This window comes from Gorilla gorilla, chromosome 18 (genome assembly GCF_029281585.2).
Source record: "Gorilla gorilla gorilla isolate KB3781 chromosome 18, NHGRI_mGorGor1-v2.1_pri, whole genome shotgun sequence".
Taxonomy (NCBI): domain Eukaryota; kingdom Metazoa; phylum Chordata; class Mammalia; order Primates; family Hominidae; genus Gorilla; species Gorilla gorilla.
The window spans coordinates 87,710,084-87,731,562 of record NC_073242.2 but is presented as its reverse complement, the minus strand read 5'-3'; the positions used below and the strand labels follow the sequence as shown (position 1 = coordinate 87,731,562).

General features: G+C 43.2%; 1 protein-coding gene across 8 annotated transcripts in view; it reads left to right on the top strand.

The window, feature by feature from the left end:
* The window catches only part of CNOT1 (CCR4-NOT transcription complex subunit 1), a 111,044-nt gene that overhangs the window by 36,250 nt on the left and 53,315 nt on the right, over positions 1-21,479 (top strand). For all 8 annotated transcript variants that reach the window (XM_004057735.5, XM_019011860.4, XM_019011855.4 and 5 more), the window contains exons 3-16: positions 4,717-4,824; positions 5,739-5,837; positions 6,204-6,272; positions 6,362-6,416; positions 6,868-7,071; positions 9,931-10,099; positions 12,247-12,373; positions 12,524-12,634; positions 13,911-14,081; positions 14,580-14,707; positions 16,404-16,644; positions 18,768-18,887; positions 20,226-20,348; positions 20,595-20,746. In XM_004057735.5, the coding sequence (XP_004057783.1) occupies positions 4,717-4,824; positions 5,739-5,837; positions 6,204-6,272; positions 6,362-6,416; positions 6,868-7,071; positions 9,931-10,099; positions 12,247-12,373; positions 12,524-12,634; positions 13,911-14,081; positions 14,580-14,707; positions 16,404-16,644; positions 18,768-18,887; positions 20,226-20,348; positions 20,595-20,746 (1,877 nt within the window). The remainder of the gene's footprint in view (positions 1-4,716; positions 4,825-5,738; positions 5,838-6,203; positions 6,273-6,361; positions 6,417-6,867; positions 7,072-9,930; positions 10,100-12,246; positions 12,374-12,523; positions 12,635-13,910; positions 14,082-14,579; positions 14,708-16,403; positions 16,645-18,767; positions 18,888-20,225; positions 20,349-20,594; positions 20,747-21,479) is intronic.

The following is a 21,479-nucleotide window of genomic DNA, read 5'->3' as shown; positions in this document are numbered from 1 at the left end:
CCTGGCTAACTTTTTTTTTTTTTTTTTCCCTTGAGACGGAGTTTCGCTCTTGTTGCCCAGGTTGGAGTAAGTACAATGGTACGATCTCCGCTCACTGCAACCTCCACCTCCCGGATTCAAGCGATTCTCCTGTCTCAGCCTCCCAAGTAGCTGGGATTACAGGCATGTGCCACTATGCCTGGCTAATACTGTATTTTTAGTAGAGGCGAGGTTTCTCCATGTTGGTCAGGCCAGTCTGGAACTCCCGACCTCAGGTGATCCGCCTGCCTTGGCCTCCCAAAGTGCTGGGATTACAGGTGTGAGCCGCTGCGCCCGGCCAATTTTTTGTATTTTTAGTAGGGACTGGGTTTCACCATGTTGGCCAGGCTGGTCTCAAAATCCTAACCTCAAGAGATCCCGCCCTCCTCAGCCTCTCAAAGTGTTGGGATTACAGGCATCAGCCACTGCGCCTGGCCGTAATGTGTATTGTTAACCTGTGTTTTGTTTTTGCTGTTTGTTTTACAGTTTCTTAAAATAGGTTCCATGCTGATTCTTTGTGTTTTTACTTTTGAATTGACCCAATTATTTATTCACATCAACAATCTTGGGCATGCTTGAGGGTGAGGAGTATGTTGGGGATAGTCTCCCTTTTCTGTTTTCAGCTTTGGTAATGGTTGCTGCCTCCTCTTCTGCATTCTGCTTTTCCGGCACACTCCTTTGGCTAGATGGTTAATCACAGATATTTAAATGATATCTTGATCTTGATTCTTCCCTCAGCTCTATACTCTTGACCATTCTGCTATTTCTGTGGGCTGATGTGGGTCTCTAAATGGACAACTTTTTTTCTTTCATGGCTCATTGGTGTTGCAGATTCATCACTTGAACAGAGGATATTTGTATGTTTTGGGGCGTTTGTCGGTCCTAAACATTTTAATTTCTGAATTTATCAGTTTCAAAGAGAAATCTGAATTTGGCCCATTTTTAGAGGTGGTAAGAAGGACCTCTCTGGACTACTTTGTTTGTTTTAGGGAGGTGGAGTCTTGGTGTGTTGATCAGCCTGGAATGCAGTGGCTGTTCACAGACACATTCATGGCGCGCTGCAACCTCCAGCTCCTGGTCTCAAGTGATCATCCTGCCTCACCCTCCCCAGTAGTTAGGACTATAGCTGTGCTCCACCACACCCAGCTTGTTTATATAATAACTTTCTAATTTAACAATTGCTTGTACAGCCACTCAGTATTTTTAATACCATGTTAATAGGGAAGATTTTTTTTTTTTAAGTCAGTGTTGCAGTACTTAAAGACAAACATTTTATGGCTGTGAATGGGATGTTTCTTCTACGCTGCCATGCTGTCTGCTCCTCACCAGGAGCAACTGTTTCTTCTAAAACTATTTTATAAACAAAATCTTGGGTTACAAAGATGTTAAAGTAAGATTATCTTTATCCTCTAAAATTAAGCACACTACACGTTTTTGCTTAAAATAGAAACCATTCTACCAGTTGGGAAGGGGAGATGAGTAAAATAATTAAAAAATTGTATTAAACAGCTTAAAATCTGGTAGCAAAATCTTAGGCTATATGAAAACTTAAGTATATCAAAGGCTTTTGGCAATATTTCTATAATGTTTCGATTTATGGCTGTAGTAAAACATTGTGATCTAGGAGCCACATATTAAGAGGGACATTAGCAAATAAGTCTATGATGTCAGAGATTTCGAAAATTATATGGAATGGTTGAAAAAAAATCATATGGAATGGTAGGCACTATTTGACCTAAAGAAGACATATGAGGGAGGATTAAGACTTAGAGTGTATCAAACCTATGTGCCACACAAATAATGGAGTATCCCATACTTAACTTTTTTTTTTTTTTTCCGAGACGGAGTTTTGCTCTTGTCGCCCAGGCTGGAGTGCAATGGTACGATCTTGGCTTACTGCAACCTCTGCCTCCTGGGTTCAAGCAATTCTCCAGCCTCAGCCTCCTGAGTAGCTGGGATTACAGGAGCATGCCGCCACGTCCGGCTAATTTTTGTATTTTTAGTAGAGATGGGGTTTCACCATGTTGGTCAGGCTGGTCTCGAACTCCTGACCTCAGGTGATCTGCCCAGTTCAGCCCCACAGACTGCTGGGATTACAGGCTTGAGCCACCGAGCCCGGCGCATAGTTAAATTTGAAAACATATTCTGCCTCTTAAAAATATTCTTTCCAGGTTTTTATTGTATAATCTGCATGGGAAAAAAATTAAGCAAGAGTTACAGAAACAAATGTAAGGATAACGGGATTTTAGTAAATCTTTGCTGATCCTAGTGAAACAAAAACTTGAAACTTTTTTATTCTTTGGCCATTAACTGTGATGAAATGTGCCTTCTATTTTTTAAGTTGATAACACAGTCTCAGATAAGTCAGTGTATTCATTAACCATGATCTGGCCCTCTGATTCCCTCTGACCTTTTTTCTGATCTTCAGAGTTCTTTTCTGTCTCTGTGCTTTTGCACTCTAGGTTTTTCCTTCTCCCTGGATTGTTCTTTCTTCACCTGTATCTATGGTTGTCTCAGCTCACAGGTCTCACCTTAGAAGGCTTCTCTGAGGTAACCCCCTGCATCAATGTTAGCAAGCTCTGTTTTATTTTCTTTTTGTTAACAGATAATGTTGTCAGAAATTCTTTGCCTGTACTTGTCCCACAAAAATTGACTTTGTGAGAATTTGGAACCTATTAGTCTCCTCTGCTGCTGTGTTTACACCTAGACTAGTACGTAGCATATACTCAGCAAATGTAGGTTGAACCAGATTATCGTATTTTTTCAAAGGTGAGAGATCTCGTTAATTGGATCACAGTTAATTCTGTTCTTTTTTGTTTTATTTTTTATTGAGACAGGGTGCTGCTTTGTCCCCACAAGGTGGGAGTGCAGTGGCACCATCATAGCTCACTGTAACCTTGAACTCCTGGGCTCATGTGATCCTCCTGCCTCAGCCTCCCAAGGTGTTTGGATTACAGGTGTAAGCCACTGCACCCAGACTCTTCTATTTTTTTTTTTTTTTTTTTTTTTTTTTGGAGACAGAGTCTCACTCCCTCATCCAGGCTGGAGTGCAGTGGTGCAATCTCTGCTCACTGCAACCTCCGCCTCCTGGGTTCAAGCGATTCTCGTACATCAGCCTCTCAAGTAGCTGGAAATTATAGGTGTATATCACCATGCCTAGCTATTTTTTTTGGTAGAGATGGTCTTTCTTCCATAGTTTCTGAATGAAGAGAAGGGAAACTGAAATAAGCTAAGAACTTAGACAGCTTTCATGTTGTTACCATGATATAGTGGGAAGATCATAGGCTTTGAAGTTGGACTATAAATCCAGATTCTTCAACTCATAGACTTGGATTTTAGGCTCAAGGAGTCTGTTTTAACTATGTCAACCCCTTATCCGTGGGGATAGACGGTGGTAAATTTTAGCAGTTTTTGAAGATTAAGCCAGGAAAGCTCAGTGCAATATCTAGCCCAACGTGTAGGTAGTATGTGGCTCTTAGCAAACGTGATTACTCTGCACATATACTGTGCTCAAGTATTTTTTAGACTAGATGTGCAGAAGTGAACACAGCTATACAAAATTTCAATAAACAAATTAGCAGGTAGTGGTAAATGCTATGGAGAAAAAGTAAAGCAGAATAAGGAGTGATGCTGGGGCAGGTCATATTTCTATTTTAGGAATGGTAATAAGACCTCACTGATAAGGTGGCTTTAGAGTAGAAACCTAAATGAAGTGAAAGAACAAACCATGTATAGCCATCTGGAGTTTTTCATTTAGAAAGAATAACAAATAGAAACAAACATGGGTAAATTTGAGGAAGGGCAGGAAACTGAGCTCAAGGGCAGCATCTAAATCACTGAAGTCGGATCTTGTGGCAGTTTCATTTAAGGCTGTGCCATGTAGCATTACAGCTGTGTTAGCAGAGAGAATTTGAGTTAGGTAAAATTGTTGCCTTAAAAAAAAAACTTTTTGTTACACATTTGATCATGCCATGTGGTGTTTTTGGTGTAGATGTTGAGCAAAGTACAGAGTTGCACAGTAAAATTACTGTAGTTTTTCTTCTCTTTTTCCTGCCAGTGACTGACTATAGGAAACATTTTTTTTTTCTTTTTTTGAGATGACGTTTCACTCTTGTTGGCCAGGCTGGACCACAATGGCACGATCTCGGCTCACTGCAACCTCTGCCTCCCGGGTTCAAGTGATTTCCTGCCTCAGCCTCACGAGTAGCTGGGGTTACAGGCACCCACCACCATGCTTGGCTAATTTTTGTATATTTAGTAGAGGCGGGGTTTCACCATGTTGACCAGGCTGGTCTTGAACTCCTGACCTCAGGTGATCCATCAGCCTCAGCCTCCCAAAGTGCGGGATTACAGGCGTGAGCCACCGCACCCGGCCCAGGAAACATTTTTATAATATTGAATTACATCTGGAAGCAGTGGTGTATGCCTGTGATCTTAGCTACTCAGAAGGATGAGGCGAGAAGACGCTGTGAGTCCAGGAGTTTGAGATCAGCCTGGGCAATATGGACCCTCTCTAAAAAAAATTGAGTTATAAATTATGGGCACTTCCATCAATAATTCCTTTAACTTTAATTCAAAAATGAGTAATTAATGTAAATTGGAATTTTGCCTTGGAGGTTGATTTTCTTTTTTGAAACCTTACTTTTTTTTTTTTGTTTTATCTTCTCTTATTAAACATGTTATTTTTGGTCATTTTAGATTGTGAATCGGCACGGTCCTGAGGCAGACAGGCATTTATTACGCTGCCTATTTTCGCATGTGGATTTCAGTGGCGATGGTAAAAGCAGTGGCAAAGATTTCCATCAGGTATTTGGGGCTTACAGAGTTCATGTCCACTTAGCTGTAATTGTTAAATGAATTTTGGGCATAGCGTATGTAGCATATGACACGTACAAAATAGCATCCAGAAGTGATTGTAGCTGGATGGTGAAAAGTTGTTAGATTTTTCCTTTTTTTTCTGTGCGTCCCTTCTGCCTGGCTGTAGACTATAACAGCTACCTAGTTCAGGTTTAGAGAGGTAGGGATCAGACCTGCCTGAAGGAAGCAGGAATGTGAGGGTTCCCTGCCTGAAAAGTTAGTAAGGCAGAGGAGATCTCATGTCCTGGATTGAATCTCTAGCTTTATTCCCCATCTGGCAAGAGTTTGTCATAATACTGTTTCTTACCGTAATCGTATCAATGAGCTCTTATTTTCTGGAAGTTTTGCTGCTAATAGACTTTGAGTAGTGTAATGAGTTTTTTTTTTTTAAAAACTCTATAACTTTCTTTACATCTTTTTTTATTTCCTGGTTCCTTTTACCTTGGGTGTTTTTGAGACAGAGTCTCTCTCTCGTCCCCAGGCTAGAGTGTGGTGGCTCACTGTAACCTCTGCCTCCTGGGTTCAAGCGATTCTCCTGCCTCAGCCTCCCAAGTAGCTGAGATTATAGGCATCTGGCACCAGGCCTGGCTAATTTTTGTATTTTTAGTAGAGAGAGGGTTTTACCATGTTGGCCAGGCAGGTGTTGAACTCCTGGCCTCAGGTGATCCACCTGCCTTGGCCTCTCAAAGTGCTGGGATTACGGTTGTCAACCACCGCACCTGGCGAGATTTTTAAAGAGCTGATTTTGATAATATATAACAGTATATAGTGTTAGATCACATTTTAATGTTCTGAGTACCTCAGCTTCTGTTTGTTCTTAGATGATGATTAGTGCTAATGAAAATCATTTTTTATTTTTAAAGACTCAGTTTCTGATTCAGGAGTGTGCGTTGCTGATTACAAAGCCAAATTTTATCTCGACGCTGTCCTATGCCATTGATAATCCATTGCACTATCAGAAGGTTGGTATTACTATTATCTTTAAGAGTGTGATCTCTTCTTAGGCTTTCTGAAAAGGCCCTAAGCCTTGATCTCATAATGTGATGTCTTAATATAAAAATTTCAGGTTGTTATTTTGGGGTGTCTTTTATAGTTTGTAACAAAATCAAGGCAGTTCCTTTAATAATAAATAGAATCTTACTAAAACCAGATCATGTGAAGGCTTAAGTTTGTCATTTCACAGTTTTAGGACATAGTGTAATGTTTCTAGCAACACTACAGAATTAAGCAACTCCTATGTAGTGCCATCCTTGGGCAAACAGATAGGTTGTTAAAAACTTCTTGAAAAAGCAAGTTCTTATTTTAAACTAAAATTTGGTTTGTTTCAGAGTTTAAAGCCTGCACCCCACTTATTTGCCCAGCTGAGTAAAGTGCTCAAATTAAGCAAAGTACAAGAGGTGAGTGATTTATGAAAAGAGATGTAGACAAAACTAGAATTAAAAACAGCCATTTGGCTCTTCGGTTAATCTAATCCTTCTTGTTTCAGGTAATTTTTGGCCTTGCCCTGTTGAATTCTTCCAGCTCAGATCTTAGAGGTTTCGGTGAGTTACTTTTTCCAAAAATATCACGAAGTGAGACTTTAAAATACATGGGTTTTTAATCATGAGGCTCTGTGATTTAGACTTAGAGAGTAAGATAATCTGAAATTAATTTCTCTTTATCTGTGGTAAAAAACATGTAATATAAATGTTACCCTCATAACCACTTTAAGTGTACAGTTCCATAGTGATAATTGTATTCAGGTTGTGTAACATCTCTCTAGAACTTTATTTTGCCAAACAGAACTATGCCCATCAACAACTCTCCATTTTCCCCTCCCCACTGCCAGTCCCTGGCCATTGGTTTCTTTATACCTGTCAGCTAGAGAAAGCATAGAGAGATGGGTGAACTGGTGAATGCGAAGGGTGATTATCTGCATTTTGATGGTATGTGACTTTTTAACCCATTGTGGTGCAAAAATAAGTTGCGGTTTTTGGTTTACCTGACTTCTAGCTGCCCAGTTTATCAAACAGAAGCTTCCAGATCTTCTGCGTTCTTACGTTGACGCAGACGTCAGTGGAAATCAAGAAGGTGGCTTCCAAGATATAGCAATAGAGGTCCTACACCTCCTCCTCTCCCATCTCCTCTTTGGGCAGAAGGGAGCCTTTGGTGTTGGACAAGAACAGATAGACGCTTTTCTTAAGACGCTGCGCAGAGGTAAGGGAGTCTTTGTAGCCTACAGTGGGTGGTTTTCTTGGATGACCACAGACACATCACAAAAGCATTCTCCCCCTCCCCTCCCCTCCCCCCTGCCCTCCCCTCCCCTCCCCCTCTCCCCTCCCCTTCCCCTCCCCTCCCCCTCTCCCGCTCCTCCCCTCCCCCTTCCCCTCCCCTCCCCCTCCCCCTCCCCCTCTCCACCTCCCCCCTCCCCTCTCCACCTCCCCTCCCCCTCTACCCCTCCTCCCCTTCCCCTCTCCCTCTCCTCCCCTTCCCCTCCCCTCCCCTTCCCCTTTCCCTTCCCCTCCCCTCCCCTTCCCCTTCCCCTTCCCCTCCCCCTCCCCTTCCCCTTCCCCTCTCCCTCCCCTTCCCCTCTCCCCCTCCCCCTCCCCCTCCCCCTCCCCCTCCCCTCCCCCTCTCCTCCCCTCCCCCTCCCCCTCCCCCTCCCCCTCCCCCTCCCCTTCCCCTCCCCTCCCCCTCCCCCTCCCCCTCCCCCTCCCCTTCCCCTCCCCTCCCCCTTCCCCTCCCCTCCCCCTTCCCCTCCCCTCCCCCTTCCCCTCCCCTCCCCCTTCCCCTCCCCTCCCCCCTCCCCTCCCCTCCCCCTTCCCCTCCCCTCCCCCTTCCCCTCCCCTCCCCCTTCCCCTCCCCTCCCCCTTCCCCTCCCCTCCCCCTCCCCCTCCCCTCCCCCTCCCCCTCCCCTCCCCCTCCCCCTCCCCTCCCCCCTCCCCTCCCCCTTCCCCTCCCCCTCCCCTCCCCTCCCCCTTCCCCTCCTCCCCTCCCCCTCTCCCTCTCCTCCCCTTCCCCTCCCCTCCCCCTCCCCCTCCCCCTCCCCCTCCCCCTCCCCCTCCCCCTCCCCTCCCCTCCCCTCCCCCTCCCCTCCCCTCCCCTTCCCCTTCCCCTTCCCCTCCCCTTCCCCTCCCCTCCCCTTCCCCTCCCCTCCCCCTTCCCCTCCCCTCCCCCTTCCCCTCCCCTCCCCCCTCCCCTCCCCCTTCCCCTCCCCTCCCCTCCCCCTTCCCCTCCCCCTCCCCTCCCCTCCCCCTTCCCCTCCCCTCCCCCTCTCCCGCTCCTCCCCTCCCCCTTCCCCTCCCCTCCCCCTCCCCCTCCCCCTCTCCACCTCCCCCCTCCCCTCTCCACCTCCCCCCTCCCCTCTCCACCTCCCCTCCCCCTCTACCCCTCCTCCCCTTCCCCTCTCCCTCTCCTCCCCTTCCCCTCCCCTCCCCTTCCCCTTTCCCTTCCCCTCCCCTTCCCCTTCCCCTCCCCCTCCCCTCCCCCTCCCCTCCCCCTCCCCCTCCCCCTCCCCTCCCCCTCCCCCTCCCCCTCCCCTCCCCCTCCCCCTCCCCCTCCCCTTCCCTTCCCCTCCCCTCCCCCTTCCCCTCCCCTCCCCCTTCCCCTCCCCTTCCCCTCCCCTCCCCCTTCCCCTCCCCTCCCCCTTCCCCTCCCCTCCCCCCTCCCCTCCCCCTTCCCCTCCCCCTCCCCTCCCCTCCCCCTTCCCCTCCCCCTTCCCCTCCCCTCCCCCCCCTTCCCCTCCCCTCCCCTCCCCCTTCCCCTCCCCCTTCCCCTCCCCTCCCCTCCCCCTCCCCTCCCCCTTCCCCTCCCCTCCCCCTCCCCCCCCTCCCCCTCCCCCTTCCCCTCCCCTCCCCTTCCCCTTCCCCTTCCCCTCCCCTCCCCTTCCCCTCCCCCTCCCCTTCCCCTCCCCCTCCCCTTCCCCTCCCCCTCCCCCTCCCCTCCCCCTCCCCTTCCCCTTCCCCTCCCCCTCCCCTTCCCCTTCCCCTCCCCTTCCCCTTCCCCTTCCCCTCCCCTCCCCTCCCCTTCCCCTCCCCTTCCCCTCCCCTTCCCCTTCCCCTCCCCTCCCCTTCCCCTCCCCTCCCCTTCCCTTCCCCTCCCCTTCCCCTCCCCTCCCCTTCCCCTTCCCCTCCCCTTCCCCTCCCCTCCCCTCCCCTTCCCCTTCCCCTCCCCTCCCCTTCCCCTTCCCCTCCCCTTCCCTTCCCCTCTCCCTCCCCTGCCCTGCCCCTCCCCTCCCTTCCCCCTCCCCTCCCCTCCCCTTCCCATCTCCTCCCATTCCCCTTCCCTCCCCCTCTCCTCCCCTCCCCCTCCCATCCCCTCCCCTCCCCTCCCCTCCCCTCTGCCTCTTTCTCTTTTTAAAGAAGAGACATCAGCTGGGCACAGTGGCTCAGGCCAATAATCCCAGCACTTTGGGAAGATCAGGCGAGCATGACACCATACCTAGCCTTACATGCTATTTTTAGCTTAAAAAATCGGTCACTTTTGATATGCTCACTTCACCTCCTTGGATATCGGCATTGTAAAGTTAAGATAAATTCTAGTTATTTTGTTGCCTCTGAGCTTTCATGTTTGAGAAAGATAAGAATTCTTTTCACAACACATCTGATAGTGGATTAACATCCATTCTCATGGTTATTTTTATTTACTTCTTAATGTTTATAGAGTTTAATTTTAATGTACATTAACATTCTCACTAATGGGAAACTTTCCACTTGCCAGTGAAATAAATAGACTGATATTCTCATTGTTTGTTTTTGATGCTTTCTTTGTATGGGAAGTGATAGCCCTATTGTGCAAATTTAAAGTAATATTTAGGGTATGAATTGGTCAGTAGATGGAATGCCATTGTCAAATGTTAAAGGTACACTGATGAGCATTTTTTGTGATGTAAAAGTATGCAAATTTTGGAATTGATGTTAAAATCATAACTTGGGCTAGTAGGCTGGAAAAATGAAATAAGCTTGGCTTTGAATATGAACTTGTGAGAGAATTGGGTTTGAGGGGATTTTGGATAGAGCAAAAGAGGATTGTTTGTTTTTAATTAGTATAGCAGTTGTAACCTTTTTCCTTTCTCAGATTTTCCCCAAGAACGCTGTCCCGTGGTGCTCGCACCACTTTTATACCCTGAAAAACGGGACATTCTAATGGATAGGATCCTGCCTGATTCCGGAGGGGTAGCTAAAACCATGATGGAGAGCTCTTTGGCTGATTTCATGCAAGAAGTAGGCTATGGCTTTTGTGCAAGGTTGGTAGTAAAATGTGTTAAGCTTCTGATTATTCTTGTGCCAAACATGATGTAATTCTTTAAAAAAAGTCTCTAAAATTCCTTAAAGTTAATCATCTTTTCTTCTCAAGAGGCATGCTTCTAAATTTTAATCTTACACGAACTAGTGTGTGTGACAGCTGTAAACATCCTGGGTGTTAAATGTTTATCTCCTTCCCCTCACCAGTTTCTCAAAATTAGGAGCCAGAGGTTTCCAGGCTAGTTGCCACAATAGGCATATTTTGGCTTTTGGAAGGAAGAGAGAGCATTGAAGCAAGTTAGTGTTTATGGAACTTGTATCGCTTTACACTTAATGTGACTAATTTTCTCCTCTCTGACCCCCACCCCTCTAATTTCTTCATTCTGCCTTCTTCTGTGGCTTCCTTCCTTTTCTGCCTCTTGTGTATTTTTCTCACTTGCTTAGGGCACCAAAGGATATTGTTTCACACTGTTAGTAGCACTTAAGACTGTGATACACTGGATTATTAATATTTTTCTAAAAGCAAATTATTAAGGGCATTAATGTGCTTTGCTTTGACTTAAAAATCCTTATGTTTTAAAAACTCTGAGACAAATCACATTCTCACTTAGGTTTGAAATAGTGCATTTGTGAGTGTTGTACTTGTGCCTGGCATATAATTTTTGTTAATCAAACTGAATAAGATGCATAGTGAAAAGTTAGGATGCAGGCTGGGCACGGTGGCTCATACCTGTAATCCCAGCACTTTGGGAGGCCGAGGTGGGTGGATCACCTGATGTCAGGAGTTCAAGACCAGCTTGACCAACATCGTGAAGACCCTGTCTATACTAAAAATACAAAAATTAGCTAGGTGTGGTGGCACGTGCCTATAATCCCAGCTACTCAGGAGGCTGAGGCAGGAGAATCACTTGAACCCAGGAGGTGGAGATTGCAGTGAGCCAAGATCATGCCACTGCACTCCAGCCTGGGCAACAAAGCGAGACTTCGTCAAAAAAAAGCGAGACTAACAAAAAAAAAGTTAGGATGGATTTTCAAGGCTGTGTACATATCAGAATAATAAAACTCACTTTGCATGTTAAAATCTTAAAGAAGACGGAAGATAATTTTGTTATTGTGAAAGAGCGCATTACTCATGAGTCTTATTTTCTTCCACTGATTTTTTTTGAGACGGAGTGTTGCTCTGTTGCCCAGGCTGGAGTGCAGTGGCACAATCTTAGCTCACTGCAACCTCCACCTCCCAGGTTCAAGTGATTTTCCTGCCTCAGCCTCCTAAGCAGCTGGGACTACAGGTGAGCGCCACCATGCCTAGATAATTTTTTGTATTTTTAGTAGAGATGGGGTTTCACTGTGCTAGCCAGGATGGTCTTGATCTCCTGACCTTGTGATCCACCCGCCTCAGACTCCCAAAGTGCTGGGATTACAGGCGTGAGCCACCACACCCAGCTCTTACACTGATTTTTTAAAATTGTTTGCCTTTTTTAAAAAAATTTTCAGGCTGGGCATTGTGGCTCACGCCTGTAATCCCAGCACTTTGGGAGGCTGAGGCGGGTGGATCACTTGAGGCCAGGAGTTTGAGATCAGCCTGGCCAATGTGGTGAAACCCCGTCTCCACTAAAAATACAAAAATTAGCCATGCGTGGTGGTGCATGCTTGTAATCCCAGCTATTTGGGAGGCTGAGGCAGAGGTTGCAGTGAGCCAAGATTGTGCCATTGTACTCCAGTACTCTTGTACTCCACAAGAAGTGGAGCCCAAGTGGAAATACTTGCTCACCTCCTGCTGTGTGGATGGTTTCTAACAGGTCACAGACTGATAACAGTCCATGGCAGGGGGTTTGGGAGCCCACTGCATTGTGTCATTCTTATGCGTTTGCATCCTCATAGCTTATCTCCCATCTAACAAGTGAGAACATACAATATTTGGTTTTCCATTCCTGAGTTACTTAGAATAATGACTTTTGCCATTTTCTTACTGAAGTAGATGGTTGTTACATTCCTAGCTGTATAAATATAACAAGAAATAACACTTACTGCTCTGCCTGTTTTATTTAGTAAAACTAAGGCTTTCAAACAAGGTTCATTTAATGCCAGAATTTCTCAATCTTGGTGTTGAGGCTGGTAGCATTTTTCTGAAGTTACATTTCTGTTTCAGTATTGAAGAATGTCGCAATATAATCGTGCAGTTTGGTGTTCGGGAGGTCACAGCTGCCCAGGTTGCAAGGGTTTTGGGAATGATGGCTCGAACTCATTCAGGATTAACAGATGGCATTCCATTACAGGTGTGTTGAATTCAGCTATTTTACCAAGTGAGTTAATGTCCTGTCCTCTTTATTTTTTTTATTAAATTACAGTATGATTGATTGTTCTATCGACCAGAAGTGAACACATGGAGTAGTTGGGTTTGTTTAATTCAAGTTTTACTTCTACAGAGTATTTCTGCTCCGGGCAGTGGGATCTGGAGTGATGGGAAAGATAAAAGTGATGGAGCACAGGCACACACGTGGAATGTAGAAGTCTTGATTGACGTTCTTAAAGAACTGGTGAGTATATGTGATGATGATTTTTGATTTGTGGTATTTGGATGATATAGTCCAAAGAAAGCAAATTTTAAAGAATTTTCCACCTTCGTTAACTCAAAAAGTAATAAAGCATCCAAGTTAATTGTGTACTGCAGGCAGTACGTAATCAAATTTAAATTTTTTCATTAGGGTTGTTACCTTGTAATTTGGGGTGCTACTTCTAAGTTACTCTTGTTTATGGTGGATAAGAACAATGAAAATCATATTTATCTTGCCACTTCTACTTCGGTTGCAAACTGAATAAAAAATAAAGTACCTCTACTAAAATATTGAAGGGCTTAAATAAGACATAAAGGAATTGAGCTCTATTTATTTCTCCTTTTGCTATGTTGCCCATATTGGACTTTAACTCCTGGGCTCTAGTTAGTGATCCTCCCACCTTTGGGAGCAAAGCGTTGGGATTACAAGTGTGAGCCATTGTACCTGGCCTAGAATGGAACTTTTGTTTTTGTTTTTTTTAGATGGAGTCTCACTCTGTTGGCCAGGCTGAAGTGCAGTGGCACGATCACAGCTCACTGCACCCTCTGGCTCCTGGGTTCAAGCAGTTCTCCTGCCTCAGCCTACCAAGTAGCTCGGTCTACAGGCATGTGCCACCATGCCTGGCTAATTTTTTTTCTTTTTTTTTGTATTTTTAGTAGAGACAGGGTTTCATCATGTTGGCCAGGCTGGTCTCAAACTCCTGACCTCAGGCAATCCGCCCTCCTTCCAAAGTGCTGTGATTATAGGCGTAAGCCACTGCGCCTGGCCCTAGAATGGAACTTTTAGATATTAAAAGGTAGTGTGATAAGCCGGTTGTGGAGGCTCACTCCTGTAATCCCAGCACTTTGGGAGGCCGAGGCAGGTGGATCACATGAGGCCAGGAGTTTGATACCATCCTGGCCAGCATGGCGAAAACCTGCCTCTACTAAAATTTTAAAAAATTACCTGGGCATGTTGGTGTACTTCTGTAATCCCAGATACTTGGGAGGCTGAGGCACGAGAATCTCTTGAACTGAAGAGGCAGAGGTTGTAGTGAGCCGAGATCATGCCACTGCACTGCAGCCTGAGCAACGGAGTGAGACTCTGTCTTACAAAAAAAAAAAAAGAAAAAAAAAAAGAATGGGTTTCTTAAAATTCACATTAAAAATTTTGTAAGTAGAACATCTAAATTGAATTTCAGATTTAATTTGGCCTTTTGGATAATGTATCAAAATATACACACATTCATTACATTTTAAACTGCTTTGGTCTTTTTTAGAATCCAAGTTTGAATTTCAAGGAAGTAACTTATGAACTGGACCATCCTGGATTTCAAATTCGTGACAGTAAAGGACTTCATAATGTGGTTTATGGCATTCAGAGGGGTTTGGGTATGGAAGTGTTCCCAGTAGACCTCATATATAGACCTTGGAAACATGCTGAAGGTCAGGTGAGTGAGTGGTATTTAGCTATAGATGGGGGAATAAAACATGACTTATTCTTTATGTAGTGCCATCTACCCATTGATCGAAATATTCTTGTAAAGTAGAATTTGTTATACATAGCACAGAAAAGCAAGGACTGTCCATAAGTATTGAAGGAATATTATCATAGTTTTAGTATTAGGCAGACTCCTTTAAGGTGTAACTGTCAAGGTGTTTTCCCAATAGTTTAATGATGTTCATTTCCAAGGCAACGTTAAGTTTCCCTAATTGGCTCAGAAATGTCTTTTTAACAGTTGTTATGATTGATAATCCAGACAGGGTTTCATTATGCACCTTTAATGTGTCTGAATTATGTGTGGTTTTCAAAGGGCAAATAATTAAGATTTTAAACGGGAAACTGCCATGCTAATAATGTTAAGATTGACAATAGCCTAATGAAAACATTTCAGATTTTTATAGCATTCACAGTCATTTATGGTGGTAAGCATTTTCTTTCATTGCAGCTCTCCTTCATTCAACATTCCCTTATAAATCCAGAGATCTTCTGTTTTGCTGACTATCCCTGTCATACTGTTGCCACTGATATTCTGAAAGCACCACCAGAGGATGACAATCGAGAAATTGCCACATGGTAAACACTTTGATTCATCTTTCATTTAAAAGATTACTTCTTATTTTGTGAAATATAAAGTTAATAGTAAACCAAGTACATAGTTAACAGGTTTAAATGAAGCAGTAGTTTTAGTGACCTTACTTAAGTATTTATAGAGGGGGTTGGTAGATAAATTCTTTTTCAGTCTCTATCGTTAGTTATATCTTGTAAGGTCTGTCTTTAGGTGTTCTTTTAAAAGCATCAAATCTGAAAGTATCAAATGTTGGAAAGAGATGTGTACTTCCTCCTTTCTCCCTTAGTATTGAGATTTCTTCTGTGTAGAGCTTATGCCTTTTTTTTTTTTTTTTTTTGATTTGTAAGTTGCTCAAGGTGGCCAACCTGTCAAATCTAATAGTTTTCTTTTCTTTTCTTATTTATATTTTTGGGATGGAGTCTCGCTCTGTTGCCCAGGCTGGAGTGCAGTGGCACAATCTCAGGAGTGCGGTGGCACAATCTCAGCTCACTGCAACCTCTGCCTCCCCGGTTTAAGCGATTCTCCTGCCTCAGCCTCCCGAGTAGCTGGATTACAAGTGCTCACCACCGTCCTGGGCTAAGTTTTATATTTTTAGTAGAGGTGGGGTTTTACCATGTTGGCCAGGCTGGTCTTAAACTCCTGACCTCAAGTGATCCATCCGCCTCGGTCTCTCAAAGTGCTGGGATTGCAGGTGTGAGCTACAGCACCTGGCCAAATCTAATGCTTTTCAGCTAAAGTATCTAGTTTCTCTGAGTTCCAGTTTCAAATTTTCGAGGTAGAATCTTAGTCCGGCCTGGTGTGTATATCAGGTTTCTCTTGGAACTCTGTCCCGTCATTCCTCTCTGTGAATGTGTGAAGAAAGAATGGTACAAGTACTTTCATCATTTTTGAAGTACGCAGGGCTACCGGGAGAGAGCGCGGCCTGAATTGTTCCCCAAAGGGATCTAGTTCATAATGTATCTTCAATTTTTTTCTATCTATACCCTCCCAGAACACATTTCTGTTATTGATCAAATAATTGTCTTTACCTTTTTTGGTGGTGGTGTGTCCTTTTCTTAGGTGGTAGCCAACGTTAGATTTGTAAACTTGCTTATTTTTTTCCTTATGAGTCTAATGTATATAGTAGTGTTTCTTCTTCATTTTATTTGAACAGATAAAGGGCTCTTTCCATTTTTATAAAGCTTAAATACCATTATCACATTAACAAATAACAGTTCCTTAATATAGCTAGTTATTTACATTTAAGTTCCCCAATTGGCTCAAAAATGTCTTTTAAAAATTTCTGTGATTGAGAATCCAGACACAGTCCATAGTTTCTTTTATTCTGTAAATCTGTCTTTGTTCTCTCTTTTAAATTTATTTTTTGCCATTGATTTGGTAGAGAAATACAGCATTTGTTCTCTAGTCTACCCCATGTTATTTTCTTAACCTGTTTTCTCGTGGTGTTTACTTCATTCTCTATCCCCATGTTTTTCATGGGCTGAGGATAGAGTTAGATCTTCAGGCTCAGTTAAAGTCAACCAGTTTCAACCTCTTGGGGCAAAAATAATTCTTAAGAGAGTGCTGTGGACTTCAAACTTCTAATATTAAAACATGACACCAACTTGGTTTTGTGCTTACAAGCTGGTATCACTTATTTTGAAAATTAATCTGTATACTTGGATTTTCATTGATAAAGCATGTTTCTTCCTTTCTTGTTAGGAAGAGCTTGGATTTGATTGAATCTCTGCTGAGGCTTGCAGAGGTTGGGCAGTATGAGCAAGTCAAACAGCTCTTCAGCTTCCCTATCAAACACTGCCCAGACATGCTGGTATTGGCCTTACTACAAATTAACACCTCTTGGCATACCTTGCGCCATGAACTTATCTCCACTCTGATGCCAATTTTCCTTGGAAACCATCCTAACTCAGCTATTATTTTGCACTATGCATGGCATGGGCAGGTAAGATGTGACCGTGTGCTTACCATTTTTTCATCTGAATAATTGACCTTCTTTGGAGTGTTGAGGAAGCTCAACCAGAGAAATTTTTTTTTACATCTCTGAATTATTATGACTTCAAAAGTCATACTGTCATAAAACTTGTTTTATCTTTTAGAATCATGTGAGCAATAAAATACAAGATCCCAAAAGCACGGAGGCAAAATAATATTTAATAATTTTATTTTCTTTCCTTTTTTTTTTTTTTTTTTGAGATGGTGTCTTGCTCTGTCGCCCAGGCTGGAGTGCAATGGTGCAGTCTTTCTCACTGCAACCTCCGTCTCCTGGGTTCAAGTGATTCTCCTTCCTCAGCCTCCTGTGGAGCTGGGATTACAGGCATGCGTCACCATGCCCGGCTAATTTTTGTATTCTTAGTAGAAGTGGGATTTCACTGTGTTGGCCAGGATAGTCTCAAACTCCTGACCTCAAATGATCCACCCACCTCGGCCTCCCAAAGTTCTGGGATTACAGGTGTGAGCCACCACACCCGGCCAATATTTAATAATTTCAATATTAAGAAAGGTCTGTATTGCTAGGGCATCACTTTCCTTTTTATGCGAAGGAGCTTAAACATCTATCATGGAGGCAGAAGGTACTGATGTCATATTTTCACAAGAAATGAGAGATCACAGATCAATTTTTAATTAGCACTCTTTTGTAATTTATCTAAATCCAACATTTACATTTTATTTCAGTTTGTGCTGAAATGCCTTTCAAGCCCCTGTGCTTTTTACCTCTAATTTTGTAGAATGTATTTGGCAAGTAAGTATTCTTTTGTCCACTGATTTTTTTCCCTCTCCTACTTTTTTTTTTTTTTTTTTTGAGGGAGGATCTTGCTTGCCCTGTCACCTAGGCTGGAGTGTAGTGATGCAAACATGTCTCACTGCAGCCTCAACCTCCCAGGCTCAGTCAGTCATTCTGCCTCAGCCATCCTAAGTAGATGGGACCACAGGCACATGCCACCATACCCGGTTAATTTTTTGAATTTTTATAGAGACAGAGTCTTGCCCTGTTTCCCAAGCTAATATCCTACATTATATGATACATGCAGAAAAAAAACTTTCTTCCCCTTTACCCCGAGTGCCCTTTTTAGCTACTTTTTATCCTTTACCCATTCTTGGAGTAGTTTATATTATATACAAGTGCTTTTTACAAATTAGTGAAATAAGGGTCTTTATTATAAGTGAAAAATGTTAGCCTTAGTTCTAGGTCATTCAGTTAGTTTCCTCTCCTTTCCTAGAGACTCAATTAACATTGTAGACTTTAACAGTTTACAAAATGCATGATAAACATTTAACCAAGCATTTGCAGTCCAGATGGTCTTCATTCCTTTCTCACCATAGCTGTGAGGTAGAAAGGGCTGGTAAACGAGCTGCATCTCCTCACTTGTGATTGAATACTTGTTCTAGCAGACCATCTGCCACTCTAGGTCAATTAACTGGGATATTACTTGGATATAGCAATAGTAGTGGTCTTGCTGTTGCTTCTATGATAAATACTCACTGCGTTCCAGATATTTGCATCATTCATCGTTGTTTCTGAAAACCAGGCTACCTGCCAGTAAAAAAAAAAAAAAAAAGAAATGGAATAAAAAAAATCAAAGATTCTTGTTTGTGGAAATAAGATTTAGAATGTGCGTACAGGCGTCACTCCCAGAAGTAGTGATACATCCAACACTATACTGTGCAACATCAGAAATAGTTACCTTAAATTGTTTTGTTTTTATTTATATACCAGTAATTTGCATTTAAAGTAATTATATAAACTTGATGTATCTTCATGTTCACATAATCTAGTTCACATTGTGTTTCTGAAAATGATAGGCAGACTTAAAATAGGACAAATAAGTTTGTTGAATGACTATATGACCCAAGTTTAGGAACAGGCTTTATTTGGAATATGTGGAGGTAACTTGGCTTTCCTGTAAAGAACGTCATGGTAATTGCATAGTTTGAGGCCTGAACTTAATGTCAGCACAGGTATACCTGATTTTTATACAAGTTCTAGTAAAATTAACTGGGCATTTGTGATAATATCTATCACAGTGTTTAGCAGTATTGCTATTTAATCTTTCTTCCCCTTTTTAGGGACAGTCTCCCTCAATTCGCCAACTTATCATGCATGCAATGGCAGAATGGTACATGAGAGGGGAGCAGTATGATCAGGCCAAATTGTCTCGAATACTTGATGTGGCCCAGGACTTGAAGGTGAGTTCGGAGGGACAGACTGACACCAGTTTATTTACTAATGAGAAAAAAAGGCCGGGCGCGGTGGCTCATGCCTGTAATCCCAGCACTTTGGGAGGCTGAGGTGGGCGGATCCACAAGGTCAGGAATTCGAGACCAGCCTGACCAAACAAAACATGGTGAAACACCATCTCTACTAAAAATAGAAAAATTAGCCGGGCGTGGTGTGCGTGCCTGTAATCCCAGCTACTCGGGAGGCTGAGGCAGGAGAATTGCTTGAACCTGGCAGGCGGAGGTTGTGGTGAGCCAAGATTGTGCCACTGCACTCCAGCCTGGGCGACAGAGTGAGACTCCATCTCAAAAAAAAAGAAAAAAAAAGGAAAAAAAGTAAATGCTTATGTAACAAAGATGCTCTAGGAATAATTCACATGTGACTAGCTCCTAGAATGAGATGAGATTTAGAGGTTTCTTAAAAAGGATAGGAAGGAGAGTGGCTTTAGGTAGATAAAAGTGTTTTTATTTTTGATTGGTCTTCCGTATATTGTAAAGCTGTTTTATAGTGAAAAGTTAGCTTTTCTCATAAGTTATGTTAGATACAGTTTTTGGGGAAACTAGGCATGTTTCTTCCCTTAAGCAACTCTGTGAGAATCAACAGGATCTTTTGACGAATTACTCTATATCTTTTTTTTTGGAGACAGAATCTTACTCTGTCACCCAGGCTGGAGTGTAGTGGCGCCTCTTGGCTCACTGCAATCTCTACCTCCCGGGTTCAAGTGATTCTCCTGCCTCAGCCTCCCAAGTAGCTGGGACTACAGGCGCCTGCCAACGTACCTGGCTAATTTTTTTATTTTTAGTAGAGACAGGGTTTCACCATGTTGGCCAGGCTGGTCTTGAACCCCTGACTTTAGGTGATCCACCCACCTTGGCCTCCCAAAGTGCTGGGATTACAGTCGTGAGCCACCACGTACAGCCTAGACTCTATATTACTAATCAGTAGGTGCATTAATGTACTGGTGATATAGTTGTGCTTAAGCCTGTGTTTAGATTTTGAAAAATGGGTAGGGATAATTATTCATGCTTTGAGTCTTGTTCTGCTCTAGGTTTAGTTATTTTAAAGAGCACGGTAAAGTTTGTTTGGAAGGTAGTGTCATGTATTCACCTTTAAAATGTGATCATTATTTTAGAAAATAATGACTAATGTTACCCCTGAATTGTGCTAAGCTGTTTAAATTGTGACCAAGGAACTATTAGCAGTGTGTTTTATTTGAACTTGTTTGTGGAAAGCGAAAAACAGAATATGGGACAGAGATAGTTACTTAATTGCTCCACTTGCATTATCTAATATGCTTTGTCCTTTAGGCCTTGTCAATGCTGCTAAATGGTACTCCATTTGCCTTTGTTATTGACCTTGCTGCACTTGCTTCACGTCGTGAATACCTCAAACTTGATAAGTGGCTCACAGATAAAATTCGAGAGCATGGGGTAAGCAGGATTTGTTCATTTATTTTTGCTCTTAAATTTTGGTGGCTAAAATGGCTATCAAGTACAACTTTTAAAATTTGTGCAGCAGTAATAAACTAAAGAAAAATTTAAAAGAAACAACTTTTTTAAATGGCAATGAAGATGTTATTTATTTTGGATTTTAGTTACAGTGCTTAGTAGTTATCTTTAATTCAAAAACATTTAAGATCAATTTTAAATACACTGAGAGAGTTTTCTGTTCTTCAGGAGCCTTTTATCCAGGCGTGTATGACTTTTTTAAAGAGACGGTGTCCTTCTATTTTGGGCGGACTTGCCCCAGAAAAAGACCAGCCCAAAAGTGCTCAACTTCCTCCAGAAACTTTGGCAACAATGTTGGCCTGTCTGCAAGCTTGTGCAGGGTAAGAAGTACATACATGAATATGACTTTTTTTGAATTGGATTATACGAATAATTGTAGACTTGCAGAAGAAGAGGTTCAGTGAAAGTGACAGCAGTTTAAAATGGTCCAATGGTTTTAAGTCCAAAGTCCTATACTATTTATGATACATACTAGATCCATTTGAGTTAAGGTTTTGTATCTGGTGTGAGACAGAGGTCCAAATTCATCTTTTGCATGTGAATATCCAGTTGTTCCAGCAGCATTTGTTGAGACCACTACTTTGCCTTTTGAATTATCTCAAAAAAAGCAATTGCCCATAGTGCATGGGTTAGTTTGTGGTCTCTCTCTTTTAAGTGGCAAGGTCTTGCTGTCGACTAGGCTGGAGTACAGTGGTGCAATCATAGCTCACTGCAACCTCAAACTCCTGTATTAAGTGATCCTCTCACCTCAACCTCCCAAGTACCTGGGACCACAGGCACGTGCCACCCACTCTCAGCTGGTTAAATTTTCTTCTTCTTCTTCTTCTTTTTTTTCTTTTTGTAGAGATGAGGTTTCAGTATGTTGCCCGAGCTGATCTCAAACTCCTGGGCTCAAGTGATCCTCCTGCCTCAGCCTCCCAAAGTGCTGGGATTACAGGTGTGAGTCACCATACCCGGGCTATTTTTGGTTTCTTAATTCTGTTGATCTGTGTCTCAAAGGCCAGTTCCACAGTCTTGATCACAATAGGTTTTCAGTGAGTTTTGAAATTGGGG